A 21,926-nucleotide genomic window follows, 5' to 3' on the forward strand; every position below is an offset into this window, starting at 1 on the left:
ACAGTCACTGGTGTTAATAGATGCCTCGCAGTGTGCACAGAACAGGCATTATTAAAAATTGTAAGACACAATGCTGTGCTGTCTTTTACCATGTCACTGAAAAAATACAAAAGAGTAGCTTGTAAGACAATTGCAAACCTTGAAAAAAAAAACGATTCAATAAACCTATCTATACTTTCTATTGTGTCAGTGTTCTGAACCGTAGAACATTTAAATTCAATTTTAAAAATAAGTTGACCCTGATGTAGAAATTAATTTGCTGCGATAAAGATCTCCTGGCAGAAACTTATGGGCTCTTATTGTGACTATTCTGTTTACCTGTTTATAAGCCATTACAATAGCTGTTTTTTTAATACTGTAACACTGCCTTCAGTCCCCTCTTTACCTTTCAAGTTCCGAGAAAATCATATGCTAACGGCCTTGTGTGGCCTTATTACCATATCTTTCTTTGTTTGCTAACAAACTGAGAGCTTTGTATTTCGGATGCCAACAATCAGCACAACACTCTTCATCATTTCCTCAATTGATCTCTCCAAATAAATCAAATAAATTGGCAAAATAATTATTTCTGCGACACTTGCTTGTATTAGAAATGAGTGACCGCTGATCTCTGAGGCGCTCGGCTCGACAGCAGCAGAATTCGGAAACATGATGCTCACTGAATTAAGTCTGAAATGGTGCTGAAAAATATTCAATCTTGTCCATTGCCTTCAGGCAGCAGAAGCTCTGAGGCAAAACTTACTGAACAAAGAATCTCTTGTGCTCCACAAAGGGCTAGAAATGTGAGCCATGGATTCAGCTTCCCTTTACTCTGGAGAGTCAATCATCACTGAGGATGCAACGCAAGACAGAGAGAATAGACAAAGAGAGAGAGGGAGAAAGAGATAGAGGCAGACCAGGGATGGAGTGAAAAGAGAGAGGGGTAGGCAGGGAGCAGAGAAACGCTGCTGATGTTTTCAGTGCTGCAGGCTTTTGCCATGTTGGGTTAGCGAGGGGATGCAGGGGAGACTATCCTCTGGGGCGGTGGAGGCAAATCAGCATTTTGGTGGGGTTTTGATGGCTTCCAACAAGAGCATCAACCCAAAGTAGGAAGCCTGGGCCTTTCGCTCAAAGCTATGGTGTGTATTGGGTTGGGGGTGGTCATGTTAAATTCCTCCCAGAAGTACAATTATGCAGGAGAGATTCCTTGCAGCTCATGTATATAGGGACAATACAAAAAAAACTAGTAGGGTTGTAATTTATTGTTTAGGTATTCTACATTGCTGCGGCTCTGATTAGGGTTATCTTTTCTTTATCTATTCATCTGGTGAACAACAAACCATCAAATCGAACATGTTTAATTGAGTAATCTCAAACTGCAGTGCTCCTGTTCTGAATGCTGACGCAGTTTAGCAGACTATGCACTCCCCATGTCTATTGCCTCTGTTTCCTCTGAGAGCAGGCGGGGAGGCCATGAATATCTCTTAGCCACACACTCGACATAGGCCAACGCATAAATCATGGATTCAAGCAGAGCTTCATTGAAATTCATTACCCTTCATATCAGGGGAGCTAACTATTGTGTGAGTCTCTCCAGTCTGTGAGGACAGAGTAGCGTGCAGTAGGCAGGTTTAATCAGCGCCTTGCCATGCTCTTAGAAGATGCTCAGCACCTTTGAATGATGGGCGGTATAGAGAGAAAGCCTTGCTATAGAGTGAGACAGGATATAGAGTAAGACATTGGTGCTAGGTCTTTGCCTCCCTTTGCTTTCCTCCCCTGTATAGGAAGCTGTATCTGGGTTGAAGCATGTCTGGCACCAGGCAGCAGGGACAAATGGCTTCATGCTCCAGAGGGCTGTGATACAAAACATTCAGTAGGACACATTTCACATTGCCATGGAGCCAAGTAATGAGGAGCAGCCCAGATTAAAGACAGGAGCGCTCTGTCCACCTAGATGTATTATGACATGGCTATGTGCAACAAGCAAACCTTTCATTTAATACAAGGGAAGAGCATGAGATGTGGCACTGATGGTAAAATAAGACATTTTTCCTACCAGCACTGTCACTAAAATAATTTAACTGTTAGTGTCAAATAAACAATGCAGCATGTGTCTCTTGACGTGCCTGTTCTTGATATTGTTCACATATATTTCTATGCCTGAGCTTTGCTATTTGAAGGTCAACTCTATCCCTGCACGGCTCAATACAATTCAGGCAGTTGGTGAGATTCAATTTCTGCTGAAGGGCACTTAACCGGTGACCCATTTTAGAAAGGGCCCCTATGCCTCCCTCTGAGCTCCTGTGGGCAGATCAGCTCTGATACAAATGAACAGAGTCAGAATTCTAGCTCTGACTAACGCTGCCCCACCCCATCCTATCCCCATTCGTTGCACAGAAAACCTTATCGAGTTGTGTTTTCTCTGACGCAAACCACAGGAGGCTTTCATGCACACCAAGTCAAGAAGAAATAAGCAAAAGTAAACAGGCTGCCCTGACTCCCCTTCCTTGTGTCAGATCATACCATATATTAAGTATTGAATTACAGCTGTTGTTGGCACAGCAAGGGGGGCATCTCTTGCCTGTCTCCACTTGGTGTTACATTGGCGTTGAGGACAGCTTCTCATCGATCTGCTGCCTGGCACAGCCCCTGTCACAGATGGACTCTGGCCCAGGAGCTTTTAATTAAAGAGCATGTGAGAACAGCTCCCAGCTGCCATCCCTGTGAAAGTCGACACCTCAGGCCCTCTCACACCTTGCGTGATACACCACTGCTAATCAAAGGCGCTTTAGGGAGAACAAAAAGGAACGTACAAAATGAAATCACCTCCACAAAGAAGGACGTATGTATGAAACACAACCGTGTGCCATACAGAGTTAGTCATAGGGGAGAAATCTCTTCCTCACTTTGATATATGGAAAGTAGATGGAAATTGGAGCAAATCATGATCAAAAATGGCACTAGCAGGAGGGTACAATCATACTTTGAATTGTATGCAAATGGTTCCCAGAAGCTGGACCCCTGATTCGCTCGGAAGACACTCAGGGTAATGAGGATATTATGATCTCTCAATGCCCTACTCAGGGGCATGGCAGGATAGCACTGATGTCCTGATTTTTGTAATATTCATCTTCACCTTGATTAACCTGCACTTTCCTTTGCTATCAAAATTTGCCTAAAACTGCCTCTGACTCATGCCCCAATCCTGGCCTGTTTGCTGTAGAGTTCTGCTAGTTGGTATTACAGGGATTATATGGATTGCTATTACAGGTTTTCAGCAGCAGGTCATGCCCAGGGCACTCACCTATGGCGGTTGTAAGGAACGAGACAGTTTCAGTTTCTTTGCCGTCGTTGTAGATGGCCAGGTGCCAAATGCCTGAGTCCATGTACTGGATAAAACCTGTGTCGTGTGTGGTGATGGGTACCAAGCTCCGCTGCATAGCCACAGGCCCCTCCAGACCGTGAATGTCTTGGGCCAGGAGCCGCCGCCCATCCAAAAGCTCCACAAAGTCAAACTGCAGACAGACACACAGAAAGTGAGAAAGACTGATAGATGGACCGCAGACACGCCATTAGAGTGACACATGAGACTTGAGTGCTTTCAGCCCTCTTTATAGCAGAGCATCATTTGGTCTGCATGAATAACTCATCATTCCAGAGGAGCTTGAGTAAGTCTTGGCACATCGAGGTTGGTTGGGCTGTGATCATTTCATAGTCCATATACACTATGTTATATGAAAAGTCATGTTTAAAACTATTAAAGTCAGAAAAGGGAAGCTGGAGAAACATTTTTAAAGCTAGTGTTTACCAAATAACATCTGCAACGATTTGCTTCATATTAGAAGTGACTCAATGAATACCAATGAGACGGCATTTCATTTTCATCTACATGAGGAAGGGAATCTTGATTCATCTGCCACTCTATGTGTAATCAGTCACAGCACGAAAACTCCACTCTAGATTATTTCTTTTGAAGTAAAAATAGAGGAGAGAGACAAAAATGATCTTTTGACTGGAAAATAAATCACATTGGACACTAATGAAAACAAAAATTATGCTATGAAGAATTTGTTGAACTGCAGTTGCATTTACAGTGGAAATCTAAACTCTGTGAACCAAGCAGTCAGCTATGATTAATAACATGATATATCTGATTCAGTGCTGCACATAGATGGGAAATTAGTGTAAAGAAAAATCTCCCTTTTTTGGCCCCTGAGCCCCCTATCTTTGTGTGATTCATTGATGATATTGAACCTGGAAGAAATTTGCTATAAATCCTTTTCTGCAACAAAGAAAGTGATTCATAATACAATAGAGAGATTTATGAATTGGTTTGTATTCCTGACACACTCATACACGGTTAGATAGATTTTTTTAAACAATATCCCGATTTATATTCCATGGAAGAGGAAGAATGGAAAAAGAATCTGAATCCTTATGTTATGCAGACATGATTGTAAATTGTTTCACAGTCTCATATTTACAATTTACTATTGCCTCTTTTCATGCAACTAATAAGCACAACAGAATACAATAAATAAAGTGTAGTAACAAATGAATTGGTGTCAGTGACAATCAAATATTTCCCACCTGTGTGTGTGACGGAGGTAGGCCTCTCCTTCCATAGATTCCCACTAAGGCATCTTTGCTCAGGGACACATTAAACTTCAGGTACATGGGATGATCAATGAAGACCTGGGACCTCCAGAAGATACCGGGAGGAATCTGCTGCGCGACCTTGCGCCCCACGTCAATCTCCCCCATATCTATATAGCTGTCATCAGGGAACAAGCTGTCCAATTTGCCTGCATTGCACACAAAGTAAATCGGTCAAAGAGATCACACCATTAATCCAGCATGTGGAGGGCAGAGGGAGTCAGTCTGCTGAAGCATGATAGTCTGACCATATCACAGATATTCAATCACATCCCTGACAGCCGGAGAAAAAAAAATGTTATGGATGACCATTGCCAGCTATTCCAGTCCCAATTCCAGTGGAAGAGAGGGTGCAAAAGTAAGAATCATTTGATTGAATATCAGTCTGATCCTCAAACAGAATTCTAGTTATATCCTGAAGTGTTTTGTCTTCTGAAATGGCAAATGAAAAAAATCCCATTTAAAATTAAGTGATGAAATATGCTTCAATACCTGGGGACTCATTTATAAAGAATATAATGCCAGCAAAAATTAGGGTTCAGTCAGGAGTAGCCAGGGCCCAAAAGAGAAAATCTAAATTTTTGGATGATGAGATCACGGCAGTGGTAGAGGAGATTGAAGCCAGGAAACATGTATTAATTAATGGACTAAATAGCGGGTTGACAGACAAAGCCAAACGAGCAGTTTGGGAGTGTGTCGCTGCTGCAGGGAATGAGGTGGGGCAGGGAATGAGAACTGTGGCGCATATGCATCCCAAACTGCAACGCCCATACAAAACCAAGCCAACCTGGCTAAAACATGTTACGTTTGTTGTTTTATTATGAGCTGTACACATTTCATAAATCTCTCATCAAAGTAAATTGATGAAAAGTTCTTAAAACATGATTTAAAAGGCAGAACAAGAACAGATGGAGAAAATACCAACTGCTTCAGTACTGTGATGAAATACAGTTGCAATTAAAGTAAAAGTAATAAAATGAAAATTAGAATTATAGTTGAGAGGGATCTCTAATGCTAGTACCCACTCAGGTACTAGCACATCCACTGCCAAAAATGGTCCATATGCTCTATAATACACCTTATATTGGACTCCGTGGAAATGGCAACATCTGTTTGCCCATGTAGATGAGCTAATTTCAGCAGCGATGTCTACTAAAGCAGACGTCCATACAAACTACCTCCAGGACTTGGTGGCAGATTCGGCTTTAGGTTACACGTGGCACAGCAGATGGCCGTCTTCTAAAAAGTCCATCAGTGGCAATGGGTTTTATCAGAGCCGACAGGACACACTCCCTGTCTCCCAGATCTGGGCTTTACATAATGCTACAACACACAGGCTCATTTTCCACATGTTGGGGTGTGTTTGTATTTATGCAGCACATTAATGGCGTACTCATCAGGCTGTTTAAATAAATCATAAGCCGAGACCAGTGATAATGGGCCTCATGGTTAAATAAATGGTTGTTGTACTGCAAGCTAAACTACAGCATAGTGCTTTGATGGAAATACAAGACTCCAAAAGGGAGCCACACTGAATTTCAACACGGTACACATCTGCATCACCTTGATAAAACATTAGATAACTCATCATTGTTTCTGGTGACAGCACTGCAGAATGAGACTTATTTAGAAAACCATGGCTATTGATTTCCTATCAGCAACGGCTGCCATGCAGGGGTCTAAGCTCAGCCGTAGCCGTGCTTGTTGTTAGCTAAACATACTTTCTGCTGTCTGGTAAATGAAAAAGACAACTCCTGGATTCATCTATATGGTAATGACCCCATCTTCTACCTATTGTAGTCTGTCAGTGGCAAATCACATGGTTAAATCTGGGCCCATTTGTTGGAGAATGGAACAGAGAAAACTTTCCTCGAGTCGAGCAGTTGGTACCGTGGGGTGAGCACATGCTTTCTTTGGCTGCCAGGAAAGGCAGCCCAGACGAGGAGATGAAAGGATCACATCCGTTCTGAAGAGGACAGAGTGGCTAATCCCCCTCCAGCCCCTGGATACTCCGTCCCTTAAGCTGTCCCATTTTCTCCCTCCAGGAACAAATAACACTTTCCCACTTACAACAACTTTCATAGGATTACAATGCAGATCTCTTTGCATACCGTGGAGACATGCGAACACAATGTGAAACTGGATGACAAAATAATAACAAACTTGCTTGAGCTCCAAAATGTCATCCGTAAACTTTAAGATTTGAAAAACTTTTTTTCTTGTGCAGTCTTGTTCTCTGAAAAGGGTGCAAGAGTGAATTACAGAGTCCCACAAATAATCCTGAGAAAATAATTAGTTGCATTTAGGTTAGTTTATTTAAAGCAGCTACAAAGAGCTTCCATTTTGTCGTTGATTCTGGCGGCCCCTGTGGACAACAACTGTATGGGCACAACAGATTCAATTGCTCAGTAATAGCAACCTGATTGAGAAAGCTAAAGTTAACTACATTGCCTACTAATGTTGTGATTTCCAACCTGGTGACAGGCATAAGAGTAACTACATAGAAGTAGCCAATCTTCTCTCTGTTGGTCTCGGGTGCTTATGTAGGTCATATAGAGGCATCAGAAATAAACTGAGACTGTTTCATAACCTATTAAAAACTTCATGTAGTAAGTTAAGTATTATTTGGAAAACAACAAAAAAAGAAATGTGGATTATGTGAATTAAATTTAAAAAATGCACTTACTGTCATCTTTTCCCTTGCGGTCAGGTATTTCCAAGCCTGTGTTGCCAAGTGGTGGCAAGCTCAGATCAGTAGGAAAAGGTAGGCCACTTGTATTGTCCTCTGACAGCTGGTACATCTGTCTCTGCATGGGCTGCAGGTGCCAGTTTAATCCAAAAAGGTGCATGGCTGAAAAATCAAACACAGGGCAGCATCAGAATTGATTTATGTTAAGATTAGAGTAATGCTTTTTATCGAAACAAAAACATCTTAAATAAATTATACTTTAAATTAAATACAAAGTAAACCCCACGATTCTCAAGGAACTTTTTTTTTTGTAATTATCCAAAGGTGGCAGCTGTGAGATGGAGGAACAGGAAGTGAATTCCAAAGGATAGAGAAAGAACAATACATGGATTAATGGTTAATGGCATGTTTCAAAAAAGTGCTGAGTAGTAAGATCACAAGATGAATGCTATCCTGACCTCATGGGACAACATCTGTCTCACCACACCAACAACGGCATGGTCCATCCCCAGTGCCGTCATTTTTCCAACCCCATTACCCTACCATTCCCCTGCAAAACTAGGGGACAAAAGGAACAAAAAACGCATCAGCAGGGAGACACAACGGGTGTTTCAATGCGAACACAGCGGATGAAGCATGCTGATATTTTACAAGGTCGACAAAAGAAATGTCCTCTGGAACAATTGCAGCAGAGTGCAGGACAGAGGAGGAGGGGCTGACCATGACAGATCACCAATAAGAGAATGGACAAGATGAGCTTAGCAAGGCAAAAGCCACCTTGGAAGTCAACAGTCAGCAGAAAAGGCCCAGAAACTCAATATAGCTATTTTATTGGTTTGCTGGTTCTTTTAAGCTCCTCAAGTAAATAACCATACAATTCAATTATAAAGAGTGAAATTATCTGACAGTTTTAGACCGTAGCTGGCCTAAGACCTCTCCAGTTCTTTCAATGCTGTTTTCTTCAAATGTGTTGCCATGTTTTTCTTTTTATAAGAGCATGAACTTCTCCATGTCACCAATAAGCCTTTTAGTGGCTGTTCAGACAACTACACAGAAAAAAACTGGTTTAATAGCAGGACATAAAGATCTAAGAGTCTTACTATAATACTACATGAACACATGCAAAACATTTTAACAGCTTAGAATGACTGACAATTTATTTTCATAGCTGCTGCCAATTTGTCTTTGATTTATTGAGCTAAATGTTTTCAATCAGCACATGAACAAAAATAAGAGTCAAACGGGACAATGTGATATTTTTGTTGAACAAAATTGCGTACCAATAATCCCACAAGGCTAGAGAACGTGGTGATAACATTATAACCATGCCTGGGGTCAGAGTTGTCCATAAACAACATACAGAAAAAAACTTGATGTAAGCACACCATGTACTACCACCTCACTCAGGACCTACTCCTCACCCTGAAGTCTCGTGTCTGCAAATTAAAATATTTTAATCCCTTCAAAGCTTGGCTTAACTCCATCTAAGTTTTAGGCTGTATTCTTAAATATGATGGTTATATTAGAGTTGGTAACAATACAATCCCATGTCAGTATTGGGCGCAGGTACTGACACAAGTCCCTCATCGGATATCGGACAGCCCCTTAATAGTATAAACAGACGAATGTTTCAACACGACTGTGTTTTCATCCAGGTAGAAAAAAGTCCTTTATTAATAGTCAAATACCAAACAAAAGACCCTAAGTTTCTTCGTTAAGCAATGGATATCGTATTAAATGTCTCCAGTTCAAAATGATAGGTAATTCCCCAGAGGAAGAGGAGGGTTCACTTGTCCAGACTCAGCTAATAACTTCAAAATAACTGAAATGACATAAGAATGTGACAAGTGGTACTTCAAACTAAACTGTAGTGTCTAATGAATGGAAAACATTGCGTCGTTCGCAGAGGAAACTCAATCAAACACAGATGTATTAGAGAATACTCTCCTGCCTGATTCCTACAGTACATTCAGAGCTTGGTGAGTAGTTGGCCCAAGATTAAGAGTCTTTCTTTAATAAAATTGGATGTGTACAGCACGTTCAAAGAATACCTAATATTTTCATGATGCACACTAAATAAAGAGCACTGCATTTTTAAGGGAAAAACACAATCCAACATTCCCTAAGATGATAAATATATATAAAATATACATTCCTTAAGATGGTGAAAGTACAACACCAACATGTGTTCTGAGACTGTCCGGTGCCTGTGGAAGTGACTGTGTCAGCGGAGGACAACCAGAAGAGACAGATGCTTTTGTTTGTCATTTTGCAACTGCAGAATGACATTCCTTTTGATTTGTAGCTTTACACTGAGTGGCGAAATGGAAGTGGAGTCAGTGTATGTTGCTGGCAGAGCTATCGCAAAGTCACCAAGCAGGGTGTCATTCCAAGAGTCCTAGTAATCACGTCTTTGTGAGCCCCGTTCTTTATCCCATCCGTCCCTGAGGCTTTTAATGGAAAATGGTTGAAGAGGCCTCCCATCCATAAAGATTTACTTGAACGCCTTCTTGGTATCTATGATATGCAGAGCATTGGATCAGAGCCAGCAAACTCTCCTGCTTTTGTTTTTCTCGCTTTTCAAACTTTGCAAAAGCAGCGCAGTGACACTCAGAGGGCTGCTGCAATTGGCTGCAAAATGAAGACTGGCAGGTTGTAGGAATAACAAGGTACTTCTAATGAGATGGCTACAGGCAGAGACAAGCTGTGTGTGTGTTCCAGCGATGCCACTGACCTGTCAAGAGTACTGAACTTCGTAGCTTCGCCATTTTTTCCTGAGCACATGTTGTGCCCTCCTTTCGCTTATCTCTTGGCAGGAAGTTGGGTCACGCCATGTGCCAATTAGGGAATAGAGGTACTGTAGTACTGTACTGTAGTGCAGACTTCTCAGCCAATCTGAGGAAGTCCGCGCTTATGGCTGTGGGTCATCTGCCAGCATTCTCGGCTTCTATCCTCTGATCTGAAGAGCACTTTCCAACTAGTGCACACTTCAAGGGAAGCTATGATGAGTGGAATCCTTTTTTTTTTCAACTTACTGGTCAAAGTCATCAAATACTGTGAGCATCTAAAAAAAGGCAAACTATTCTGAGGTGTTCAAAAAGCCAGCATAGAAAAAAAGTATTGTATATACCTGGACAAAAAAGCGTTTTAACCATATGGTTTTTTTTTTTAAGTTATTTTAATTAATTCATTTCATTTTTATTAATACAAACTTTCTTCACATTCTTACTAAACTGCATTAATTTTTGCACTATCCATGTTGCACCATGTTGGGCCGATCCATGCAAAGAACTGATTATAGAAACTGTAATTTCCCATGTAAACAGTGAACAGATAATTAACCAGTTTCTAGTTTAGAGACATATCGCCACTCCCACGCTGCATCTCTCTGAAAACTAAGGCACTAAAAACAATATCACAACATCATGTATAACTGATTGAAATAGATTCTTTGTTGATGCTTTTGTTCAGTTAATGCTTCAGCATGACATTTTCAGTGTATCAGCAAAGAAGCTTTTCACATACTGCAGTGATGTGCAGAGACATAGCATCTTACATAATTACTCCATTGTGTTTCAACACTATCCCCGTGCGTTTAATGATTGTAGAAATGATCAGCTCTCTATTGCAGCCAATCCAGATCCATATTTTATGGGCGCCGGCCATTTAAAAACTAGGGCACTCTGCTCTGTCTGCCACTGCAGGTCAAAGCTAGACCCTGGTTTGGGATTTATAAAGCTTGGTCGTCAACATGTCAATACTTTCTGAAGCACATTAACACAATAATTACCAAGTTAGTGAATGAAAATAGAAAATGAAAAAGAACATACAGCCACATATACAGTAGCTAATGCTTGGCAGCTATATGCCACTTGCTAATTTCCTCTGATTAGTGACAATATGACAAACAATGTTTGCCAGTAACATGAAATACATATTGTTTTTACAATACATGCAATATCGTGGCTGGCACATCAGTAGAATAAACAGCTGCTCTGACAGAAATATTAGCATGTTTTTCTTGGACATTAACTCTTTGTACTTGAATAATTTTTGGTCTTCAGATATCGTCTTCCGATTACAAATTAGCCAAGTGAGCACCTTTTTAATTTAGAGTAGAACTACGAATATCACATTGGCATAATGGAAAGCCAGAATGAACCAAAGCATTCATTTTTCTGAAAAACCGAAGACAAACAGGTAAAATCTGTTTTACAGAGTTGGATGATGATGCAGTGAAACATTTTCTGGGGCCCAACCTCTTTGTCCTTGGCTAGCTACCCAGGGCGAATGGAAGTGAACGCAGGAGGATACTGATGACCTTAAAATGAGGAACATATAACAAATGTGCTAATGAGCGAGCGACCACAGAGAAATTAGTGCCATCGCTAACCCCCGACCTTTTTACACTTCAAAATGTCCCGATTTACAAAGCTGTGACAAAATAAAACAGTGCTGTAAGTCAAAACATCTGTCACGAGGCATAATTGGGTTCATTAGACATCTCACCCAGAGTTCCCAATTACAGGCCTCAATAATTAATTGCACTTGAAATTAAATGTATTTTCTCATCAGCCTTTAATTAAACATGGCCCTCGTTCTTGATTGGAAATTCCGATCTTAGGGTGAGGTTTGGTCTCCAACATGTTTACTTGTGGTGCATCGGGAGATGGTATGAGTTTTGCAGGGAATAATTACACATTCTGATTAAGCACTATCAGGATGATGGGGCTCTCTGGCTTATGGCCAAGTCACAAGCAGTAAACTGTAGACACATATTGTATCTCTACTTCTACAGCCAAACCACACTGCTGACTCAAACAACAAGCCAAACCAGAACTTCCTAACACCCACTGCCATTGATTTGAAATTGCTGGGCTACATGGATAATCACCATGAGCAGCAACCAGCTGATTCTTTTTTTAAATCCAGCGCTGTTCTGAATTTCAAATGAAACAATTCAAATGACTCTGGTGACAAAAAAATGAATAATCAGATTTTAGTTCGTTTGGCCTCAAGGAGAAGCAGAAACGATAGCTTTCCTGATTGTTACAGCATAATGCATATCTATAACAAATGTCCTCAATGAAGAATCCATTTATCTCACTGATGAAGGCCATGTGGAAGGATCTGGCTGTTTTTTCATTGACTTCATATGCATGAACTACAATGTCCTCCCCATCCCTCTATTTGAAATAACTATTCCTTTTTCTGTGCCAGACTGAATTCAACAGTGTAACCATTTATATGTTAAACAGGTATTCACAGCCAATCAGATGCATTTTATATGGTAAAATAGATTAAATAGAAGTGTATATCAACTCCTTATTTGAATTCGTAACAACGGAAAACCTTCATTACTTGAATGAAAAGGGTACTGCCAGCTTTTTCAAAACATTTTTGGGACTGTCTGCCAATCAAGGCCACAATGATACTCAACAATATATAAATCCACACCTTAAATATACCTGTTTGACATTACATTTTGAGAGGCTTTACCTGTCTTCTCCCCCCTCACTGCAACCCTCTCACTCAATATCCTTTATGTTATCCTTCCTCTCTACTATAGCACTAACTCAGTCAACATGCCGTTTACTTACTCCACCCATACCCCACAAACCACTTGATGTGATCTTAAAGTTTGCATGAAACAGCTAGTGGGAAGCTATTTGCGCCGCCAAATGTCTGTTTCCAATAAAACAGGCAGCTAGGGAGGGACTTGTACTGAATGTACATCCATGGCAGCATGACAGTGTCATATAAATTCAGAAAGCATTTATTGGACTCAAAATTAGTATAAGCCCCAGAGTGCAGCATGAGTCATCAACATTTTTTCATAAATCATTTTCCAGGAAATTACCAAACTCTAAAATACCGTACCCTTAAGAATACCTACAAGATAACTTACTTGGCAATGTTGGTTCTGATACTGGTGTATAGATGAGATATAAAGCAAGACATATGCAGAAACTGAAACATTTATTGTATATTGACTTCATGGGAACTTTAAATGCCCCAAACCCTTCCACTTGAAGAAACCAACATCACATTTGCACCAGACCTTTGATCTACCCACAATCCTTTTCCATTCCTTATCTTCCGAACCGCACAGTTACTGTGGATGCTCCTGCTATTTTTAGTTGCTGTGAACCTATGAACTGCCCTGTAGCCTTATTTGTTTTAAAGATGTTGTATTCTTTTAAAAGCAAATGTGTGTATTTGCTATGCTATATTTTTTAATGATTTAACAAAAGTGATTTTACCAGTGATGATGTTGGAAACACTTATTAAAGAATTAAAGAAGAATCTCATAAAGACTTGAATTTTACATTATTGGCAGAGAAACAGATTGCTTGGAATAAACATGAGATGAGTAGCTAGCATGGGCAGTGATAGCCTGCAAGGATGAAAAAATCAGATGAAAATCAACATAAAATCCAAGTAAGAACTATGCGATCTCTGAGAAATATGGAGAAACAACATCACAGCAAGTTATTGCAGAATCCACTTACATAATCTTTTCACTTAAACAAGACTTTACACAATATTTCATGTTACTAGTGAAAATCTTGTGGATAAATTTTAAGTGACTGTAATATCAGATATGAATATGATTCCCTGTGGGTTTGACAGAATACAAAAAGACCAGAACTGATTTAATAGCTTAACTCAGACATCACAGCTGGTAGTCCCTACCCAGCTGGGACCTGGCTATGCTGGTCAGGGGATCTTAAATCAAATAAGATGAATATTCTAAATGTGCAGTCTTCTCCTGTGTGATGGCTGATGCCTTTTTAATTCATTCCCTATATGACCTATTCATAAGAGCAAGAAACTGGAGTGCCCATCTCCGCAGATTCAGTCAACCCAATCCATGAATGATAATGTTATTTCGGACGAATTGCGTGGGCGAGGAGTCAATCTATGAGTCCCTATATAACTACGCTCATATAAGGCTCGGAGTACAGATTTGGACTCTATTAAAACGGATGACAGCGGGAACACAATAGAGCATGGATTCATCCTGTGTCTGCAGTTAAGTAGGGGGTGGAGCTGGGGGCGGATAGGTAGAGGCACCCAACCTGGTGTGTGGAAGCATGAGAGGTGACTCACCAATGAAGTAGGCCAACAGGAAGAGGAGTGTTACTGAGATGAGGATGGCACTGAGAGCAGCACATTTCCAGTTGCAGTGCTTATATGGTTTCTTCAGGCTGAAGGCAGGTCGAGAGAATGTGTTTCGAGGCAGAGGGCGTGGGGGAGGCGAGTACACCGTGCTGGAGGTCAAAGGGTATCCTGGTGATGTTGTGCAATACATTGGTGATGTTCCACCTGGTTTGAACAGGAAGTGCCTGGAAAAAACACATTTTCTTGTTGGTCTGGGCAGAATCGTTTATTTTTCAGGGATGTCTATCATCATTATATCTTAGGTTATTGTCTATCCAAGTGCAGTCCTTTCCACTGGTAAGTAATTCTGTTTCCAAGCACATTCAATACTGTTACCATAGTCACGCTTCTGCTGGATTAGTCAGAACACTAAAGCATACTGGGTTGTGCTCAGTCGAAGCTGTGAATCAATAATAAATCTAATTTACAGGACTAGTGACCGCAGCTGGCTCATGTTTACGTATTCATGCCAGCATAGTGAAGAGTAATTCCCAGTAACTATGTGTCAAGGCTGTCCAGACGAGACATACTGTACAGTATATACTGCTGTAGCAAAGAGTTGGGCCGATTTATTTGCCCTTGAAGAACATGGCGGGCTATCTCAGAAAACATGTGTAGAGCTGCATGTCCAAGAGCCGTATGAGCAGCCCATCAGAGAGTCAGTGGCAGTGTAACTGTTGTCAAGGCCGTTTTACTGACAAGTTTACAAGAAGCTTGCGAGCGACAGTGACATGAACGTGATTGAATGTCACATTACAATGTATGATGTGGAAAGTCACTGAGACCATATTTTATTTATAAATATCAGAACAAATCTCTGACGTGTCCTATTCTACTAATAGGAGATACCATGGGCAACTGTGTTTCATAAAGCGGTCATGCTTAACATTAATCAAAAGCAATACAACTCAACAATGTGACTTAATGCAAATTGTTAGTTGTATTAAACAGGGAAGGGACAGATACAGCAAAGACTCGAGCACTGCAGGAGACACACACTGATGATTGACAGCATTTCAAAACAGAGGATGCTTGATGGAAAAATAGCACAGGCATCACTATTGTTTTCATGGCAAAGCAGATTCTGACAGTAGTGTGAGCCAGATAGCAAACATGCAACATACCCGTCGCTGTACGAGGCATCATGGCGTGCTGATGCCAGAATGTCCATCTCAATGAGGTTGTCCTGTAAAGTCTCTAGGAATGTCTGCTTTGCTATGTTTCTACACACAGGTGGAAAGATGGATATGAAGCTAGTGTGAGATGTACGTGCAAGAAACACAGAAATGCCAATACAGTATGTGATCACCAAGCAACATCAACAACGAATGGAGATCAAGACAGACGACGTGGGACAAAGAAACCAAGGCCCTTATGGAACTACTTCTACAAAGGTGTGAGACAAATAACATCTATCTCTCTTGTTCCCCTTGCTTGGGCACTGCATACCTTGTTTTGTACGAGCCCTGCCCTTCTCTGCAAGCGTCTTGCTCCTCTCTGATATACATTAGAGTATTCTGGCTCCTTTAAGGTTGTGGTTGGAAGAGAACAATGTATCACTTACAAGTAAAAACCTTAAGGTTTCTAACACTTATTTAAGACAAAACACTTTTTATAACCATCTTTATTTCACTGTGAATTAAAAATGAACTTGTCATTAAAGTTTCATAGTTTTCAAGCTGGACAGTTGCCTTAAGTACAGTTGTTTTTCATTTAATGGTTGCAACACTCCAAAAAAACCCCACATTTTTAGTGAATTCTCAAGTCTACAAGCACATGTCTCATTTCTCCAGTAATACACTCCCCCCAATGAGAGCTTGGTTCCATAAGAAAATACTGCAGCAATGCAATGGAGAAATGAATTGTCCACATGCAATGGGCAGGCTGAACACACTCAGTGGTACAAGAGAAAAGCCTTGTTTTGATCCCTCATCTGTTCACAGTCTCTCAAGTGTGTGTTCTGGGAAAGAATGCAACTGTTAATGAAGGGAGAGAGATGTTTGGCAGAAACTCTAAAGAAAATGGTGGGTCGGCTGGACAGGGCCAACCAACTCTTGGCATCTCTCCAGTCATAAAGCAGGATGCGACTTAGTAGTGCACAATTTATCAGGGTCATTACATTAAAAAAAAAGTGCAGAGAGATGGCCATTGTAAAACTATTAACTAAGCAAAGGTGTCACTTAATATTTTTGTGTCTGTGTGGATATTACTAATGGTTTCAATTTCATTATTGGAACTTTAGTAGTCGATTTTTTTTCAAGGCACTAGGTCATAAAGATTACATATGTGGTTTTGAGCAGCACTCTTGCCTGTTGCAGATACATTCTCTGCCACACCATCTGTTTTCTCCTCCACAGGGAATACCTGTGCAGGATTAACTTTGGAGCGGGATGACGTGTAATCATTCATTATAGCACTAACTGTCCTTCTACCTGCCAAATTTGATGCTCATTTTCCTGTTGACTGAACCGTCTCACAAAGACTGAAGGAAGAGACAGTAATTCTGTTCATGGCCGGTTGTGTAGCCATGCCAAATTAACTATTAGCGATTCTCCTGTCACTGACAGTTTCATTTATGGAAACCTGTTTACTATATACAATACTGACAACAGTGTGTCTTTAAATGTCTAGTGTGTAGAATTCAAAAACATCCAATTAAAGAAAAATCACTTTCTATCTTTAATAATTTCCTCAAAAATAAAGGCTACACAATGGCTTTTTATTTTAATGTGTTCAGTAGGCTACCCGGTCACACTGAGAAGGTAGGTTTCATTTAAGGAGTTTATCAACTACTTGTAGAGTATAATGTGTTCGTTACAAGGGTTGAAATAATTTGCCTTGCTATTCTTGATTTCATAGTGCCTTGCAATAAAACCAGCCAAAGGAATACCAACAGATATTCCCTTTGTTACAATAACACTTGACAGATCTACTTCACACAAGGGCCTCCTATTGAGAAATGTGCTGGAGAACTGAACACTGATTAATATGAAATAAATAAAACTCAGGGCTGAAGTCGAGGAGCAATGAAGCCTGCTCACGGGAGCCTGAATGTAATTTTGCCAGAACTGTTTCATATCCAACCCGATTATAATTACTCTGCTGTTTAAACTCAATAACTTCCACTGTTAGGATTGCTAACATTAGACGAGGACCCAAAAGCAGGACTTTTCTCTTGTTTGCCACAAAATCATGTTCATCACAAATGTAGGCCTCTGCCCCGAGCAGGATAGCTTCCATTTTATTGCTTTGCTCCTTGTTAGCACTGTGGTAATTTAATATGGAGCAGACAGCATGAAAACCTGTGTTTAATAGCATCAGCTCAAGCTCACTCTCACAGATGCCAACATCTCTATACATTGTACATTTTGACACATTACCTTGTTTCCAAGGGGATGTTGCTGTTTAGCAGCCAGTTGTCCTGCGCACTGCCAGAGTCTTGGCCACTGGCTGGACCCTCAGGGGGAACAGAGCTGTCTGTGGGCGCGGGACTCGGGTTGCTCCGTGGCGTGTAGTTGCCTCTGTTCAAGGAGTTAATGGAGGCTGCATGGTGCTGATGATTGGGCGAGTGGGAGTGGGAGAGCGGTAGAGGAGGCGTCCGCAGCCGAGAGTGGTTTTGAAAGGCTCCGTCTGAAAAACAAAAAAGGAAGGAAAAAAAACATGTTACAGACAATGTAAAAGAAAAAGAATTCTACCAATTTAATGTTGTTTTGAGGCACTTGAATCTTGGTTACCTTTGTAAGGACAATCAAAGATGCCCAGATTCACAGTTTGTTCGCCAACACAGAGTTTTGAAACTACAGCAGATCCATTGAGGATGCATGCTACAAAAGATTTGTGAAAGTGTGTTGGCACGTGCGTGCTAGCAGTGTAAAAAGAGTCTCATAGTGTCATTTTAACTCCCTGAGCCTCAAAATGTTGTCGATTTACGGATGAATAGCCATCGCTTCACCAGCAGCCCATAAATTAACACCTAAGCTTAATAAGATTAATTTCACTGAAGAGCTACAAAGCCCTTACGTGAATCGCTCTTTAAAAAGTCCCACTTCTACTCATTATTTCTCCCAACTGGTCTCCATCAGAGTGTGCTCTCTGCCTCCCGCAGAGACCAGAGACTGTTTACTTAGACCAGACACTGGCTCCAGTGTAAACAGACAAGCTGGCCTCTTCTTGAAACTCACCAATTCTTAAGGCTTTTTTTGACATGTATTTAACCAGGGAAAGATGCTTGAGTATGTGTAGCCTTTATAGAAACCATAGCCTGTTTAGCTCTGTCTGCAAAATCTTAAATACTGCCACAGCTCAAAGAAAGCAAATATAAGATTTTAAACAGAAACCAATTAGCTTTTTTGCTGACAATATGCCATTATCAGGTCTACAGTGGTCAACTTGAGTAGAAGTGATTGCACACGTCACAAACTGTTCTAGTGCTTTTAGCGGCCAAAACTTGTGTCTTTAGGTCTTTAACCAGCTCTGTGGTCGCTTTACATCATTTTAAACTATTAGATATGAGGTGAAGAACAACAGATGTTATCCAGTGGTCATACTGTATATGCTCTGCACCTCACAAGATAGAAGACCAGCGTCCTTGTGCACCCTGCATCCATTTATTTCCACATCTGCTGAGCCATTCATCAATCAATGAACTCCTGGCTTTCCACAGAGTGAAAGAGTGGTTTTCTTTATAGCATCAAGCCTCCTTTATTTCACAGATATCCACGACACTAAATTGCCAATTTGCAGCACAGAGAGTGAAATATAGACAAACAGAAGGCTTATTTCGTATAATCAGCTCCTTCATTAAAGTGACAGATACATGCATGAGTCATTTCACATTTTTTGAGGGGGTCACGAACAAGAGGCTACCATATCAACATGTGTCACTCAAGGCAGACTGATAAACAAACTGTTGAGGTGCAAAACTGGTTGTGCTGTGAACAAAGTAGCATTAAGCTTCGGTGCTCGAGGCATTTCAGGAAAGTGGAAAGAGAGCCTATTGTGTTCACAGGTGATGTGCTAACGAATGGCTCAGCAGGGGAAAACAAGACAAAAATGTAGTGTGCTGCATTTAATCCTCAAGCAGCTGCGAAAGTTGCTTTCTGCAAGGCTTTCAACACACATTTGCTTTACAGGAAGCTTGGCAATTCTACACACGTAGAGTGTTTTCCAAAAAGTTCTGTAATTCTAAATTTCTTTTTACTTTTTGTACATTTAATTAGCCATCAGCAAAAAAGCAGAGAACACTGAGTTTCACCTTCAGACTTGATTTTACAGCTGGCTCACTGCCACAGTTCACATATTTTAGGATGAACCACTGACAGACATACTTTTACATCTTTTTCATTTTGGAGAGAGTGCTGTATCAAGCATTATATCACGTGTCTGTTGCACTGACAGATGGCTCCATACTGCGCACTCTTTTGCACAATGCTGCCCTCGTAATTAGCCGCGCCACTGAGAGAGAGGCACACCACAGTCCTGACGAACAGGACTGGTGTGAGGTAGAACCACACAGTTGTTGATGACCTCCCTCCTGCTCAGTAATGTACCTGATCCCAAAAGCCATTAATAAGGTTATGCTAATTCGATACAGGGACAGCACACACAGACATACGCAGTGCAATAGATCACAAGGACAAATGCATCACTGCGCTGGAATGCATTTACTGCTTGGTAAACAAATACTTTACTTCCTATGACAATCAAGCAAATGTGGGGCAACAAGAACTGTAAATCACTTTTCGAAAACTTGGTAACTCATCTGAGGATCCCACTCGCAATACATTTTAAGAGTCATGCTACAGCTTCAAAAATGATCACAGAAATGAATCAATATATCATTATATACCGCAAGCATCACTGAAGTACAACACTGAATCCAGAGAGTTGGGATGCTACAAATGAAAACAGAGTGCAATCATTTGCAAACAAACAGTGTTTACCAACAACGTTTTACAAAGTGTTCCTGAGCCCATTTAGTGATATCCTTTATACAGTACGATCATGTGATTTAAAATGTGCTGAACCTCGGCCCGTCCTTGCTATGACAAAGCCTTTCGAGGATGTCCCTTTCATACCCAATAATTATACTATCTCCTGTTACCAATGAACCTGTTTACCTGTGGAAGGTTCCAAACAGGTGTTTGCGGAGCATTTGGTTGCCCCTGTCCCAACTTGTTTGTAACATGTTGCTGGCATAAAATTCAGAATAAGCATATATTTCCAAAAATCAATTAAGTTGATGATGTACAACATTAAATACATTATATTTGCTGCATCTTCAGTTGAGTATGTTGTCAACAAGAATAAGCAAATTATCACATTCTGTTTTATTTATGTTTTACAGTGTCCCAACGTTTTTGGAATCGGAAGATTTTGATATGTATGATATTCATACAGATATTCATATTAATTCACTTTTTAAATTTCCTTTGAGCATTTATCAAAGAATTTGCATCAATGTTAAATTAAACTTGGTTATTAAACTGGATATATTAATATTTCAAAAAAGTTGTTGCACTTACTGAAAAGTATGAAAATGATTATTGGTGGGAGACTGTGTCTAAGACCCATCTGTGGTTATTTTGAAATGTTAATTGCTATGCAGGTTCATTCAGTTGTAAAAAAAAAAATAAAAATAATAACAATAATCCTAAATATTAGATTACAGTCTAATCCACATTTTAAATCAAATTTCCCAGTATACCAGGATTAAGTCAAGTTTTCATACTTGTTCGAAGTCAAAAAGGCATATTTTTATGACCTAAATTAATATTTAGAATTAAAAACCATGACACATTGTATAATTTGTCAGTAACCATGCAATATAATCATGTTTTTAAACGAACCTTGTAGATGTAGTGCCCTCCACATGCTCTACAGTCTGCACAGAAGTTTTGCTAAACTCGCCTACTTCACTTGCCTACATATTTGCATGTAAGCCATTGCCACTTTAATGCATTGTAGAGCATGTTCAACCGAAAGAGAACTAGATAAGCACTCCATCATGATTAAAATTCACTACTTGACTGTATGCATGTTTGCCCTCATCCAACCAGTAAATCTTCAACAGCCAGGTAAGTACTCACTGTTATTTTTGTGGGAATTAACAGATAGCCGAGAATCAAGGCAGTTTGTGAGACAAAGCAAAGGGCAACACGACCCCCACAGATGTGGTGAATCAGCAACAATTATTCACTACTATCCAAAGGACAGAAAAAAATTAATGGTTTTCTATTGACCTGCTTTGCACAACGAAACTAGCAAGAAAAGGAGATTCATTTGTTATCAGAGAGACAGAGAAGGGAGACTTTGCTACAATAGCCAAAGTTTCACATGGCATTCAAAACAGAAGCCTAAAGATATCCATTCAGTCTGGGAATGTGCCTTTTTCATTTTTCTTCCTAACAGATGTATGCACTGGTTAAGGCCTCCTGAT

General features: G+C 40.4%; 1 protein-coding gene across 6 annotated transcripts in view; it reads right to left on the bottom strand.

Annotated features, from left to right (window-relative positions):
* The window catches only part of tenm4 (teneurin transmembrane protein 4), a 156,918-nt gene that overhangs the window by 68,644 nt on the left and 66,348 nt on the right, over positions 1 to 21,926 (bottom strand). For 3 of the 6 annotated variants that reach the window (XM_084351715.1, XM_084351714.1, XM_084351713.1), the window contains exons 5-11: positions 17,869 to 18,118; positions 15,938 to 16,012; positions 15,613 to 15,711; positions 14,438 to 14,673; positions 7,322 to 7,486; positions 4,570 to 4,784; positions 3,284 to 3,494 (exon numbers count right to left, since the gene is read on the bottom strand). In XM_084351715.1, the coding sequence (XP_084207841.1) occupies positions 3,284 to 3,494; positions 4,570 to 4,784; positions 7,322 to 7,486; positions 14,438 to 14,673; positions 15,613 to 15,711; positions 15,938 to 16,012; positions 17,869 to 18,118 (1,251 nt within the window). The remainder of the gene's footprint in view (positions 1 to 3,283; positions 3,495 to 4,569; positions 4,785 to 7,321; positions 7,487 to 14,437; positions 14,674 to 15,612; positions 15,712 to 15,937; positions 16,013 to 17,868; positions 18,119 to 21,926) is intronic. The other 3 variants (XM_084351717.1, XM_084351718.1, XM_084351716.1) reach the window with 2 other exon arrangements.

This window comes from Pagrus pagrus, assembly GCF_965226575.1.
Source record: "Pagrus pagrus genome assembly, chromosome: 4".
Classification (NCBI taxonomy): Eukaryota; Metazoa; Chordata; class Actinopteri; order Spariformes; family Sparidae; genus Pagrus; species Pagrus pagrus.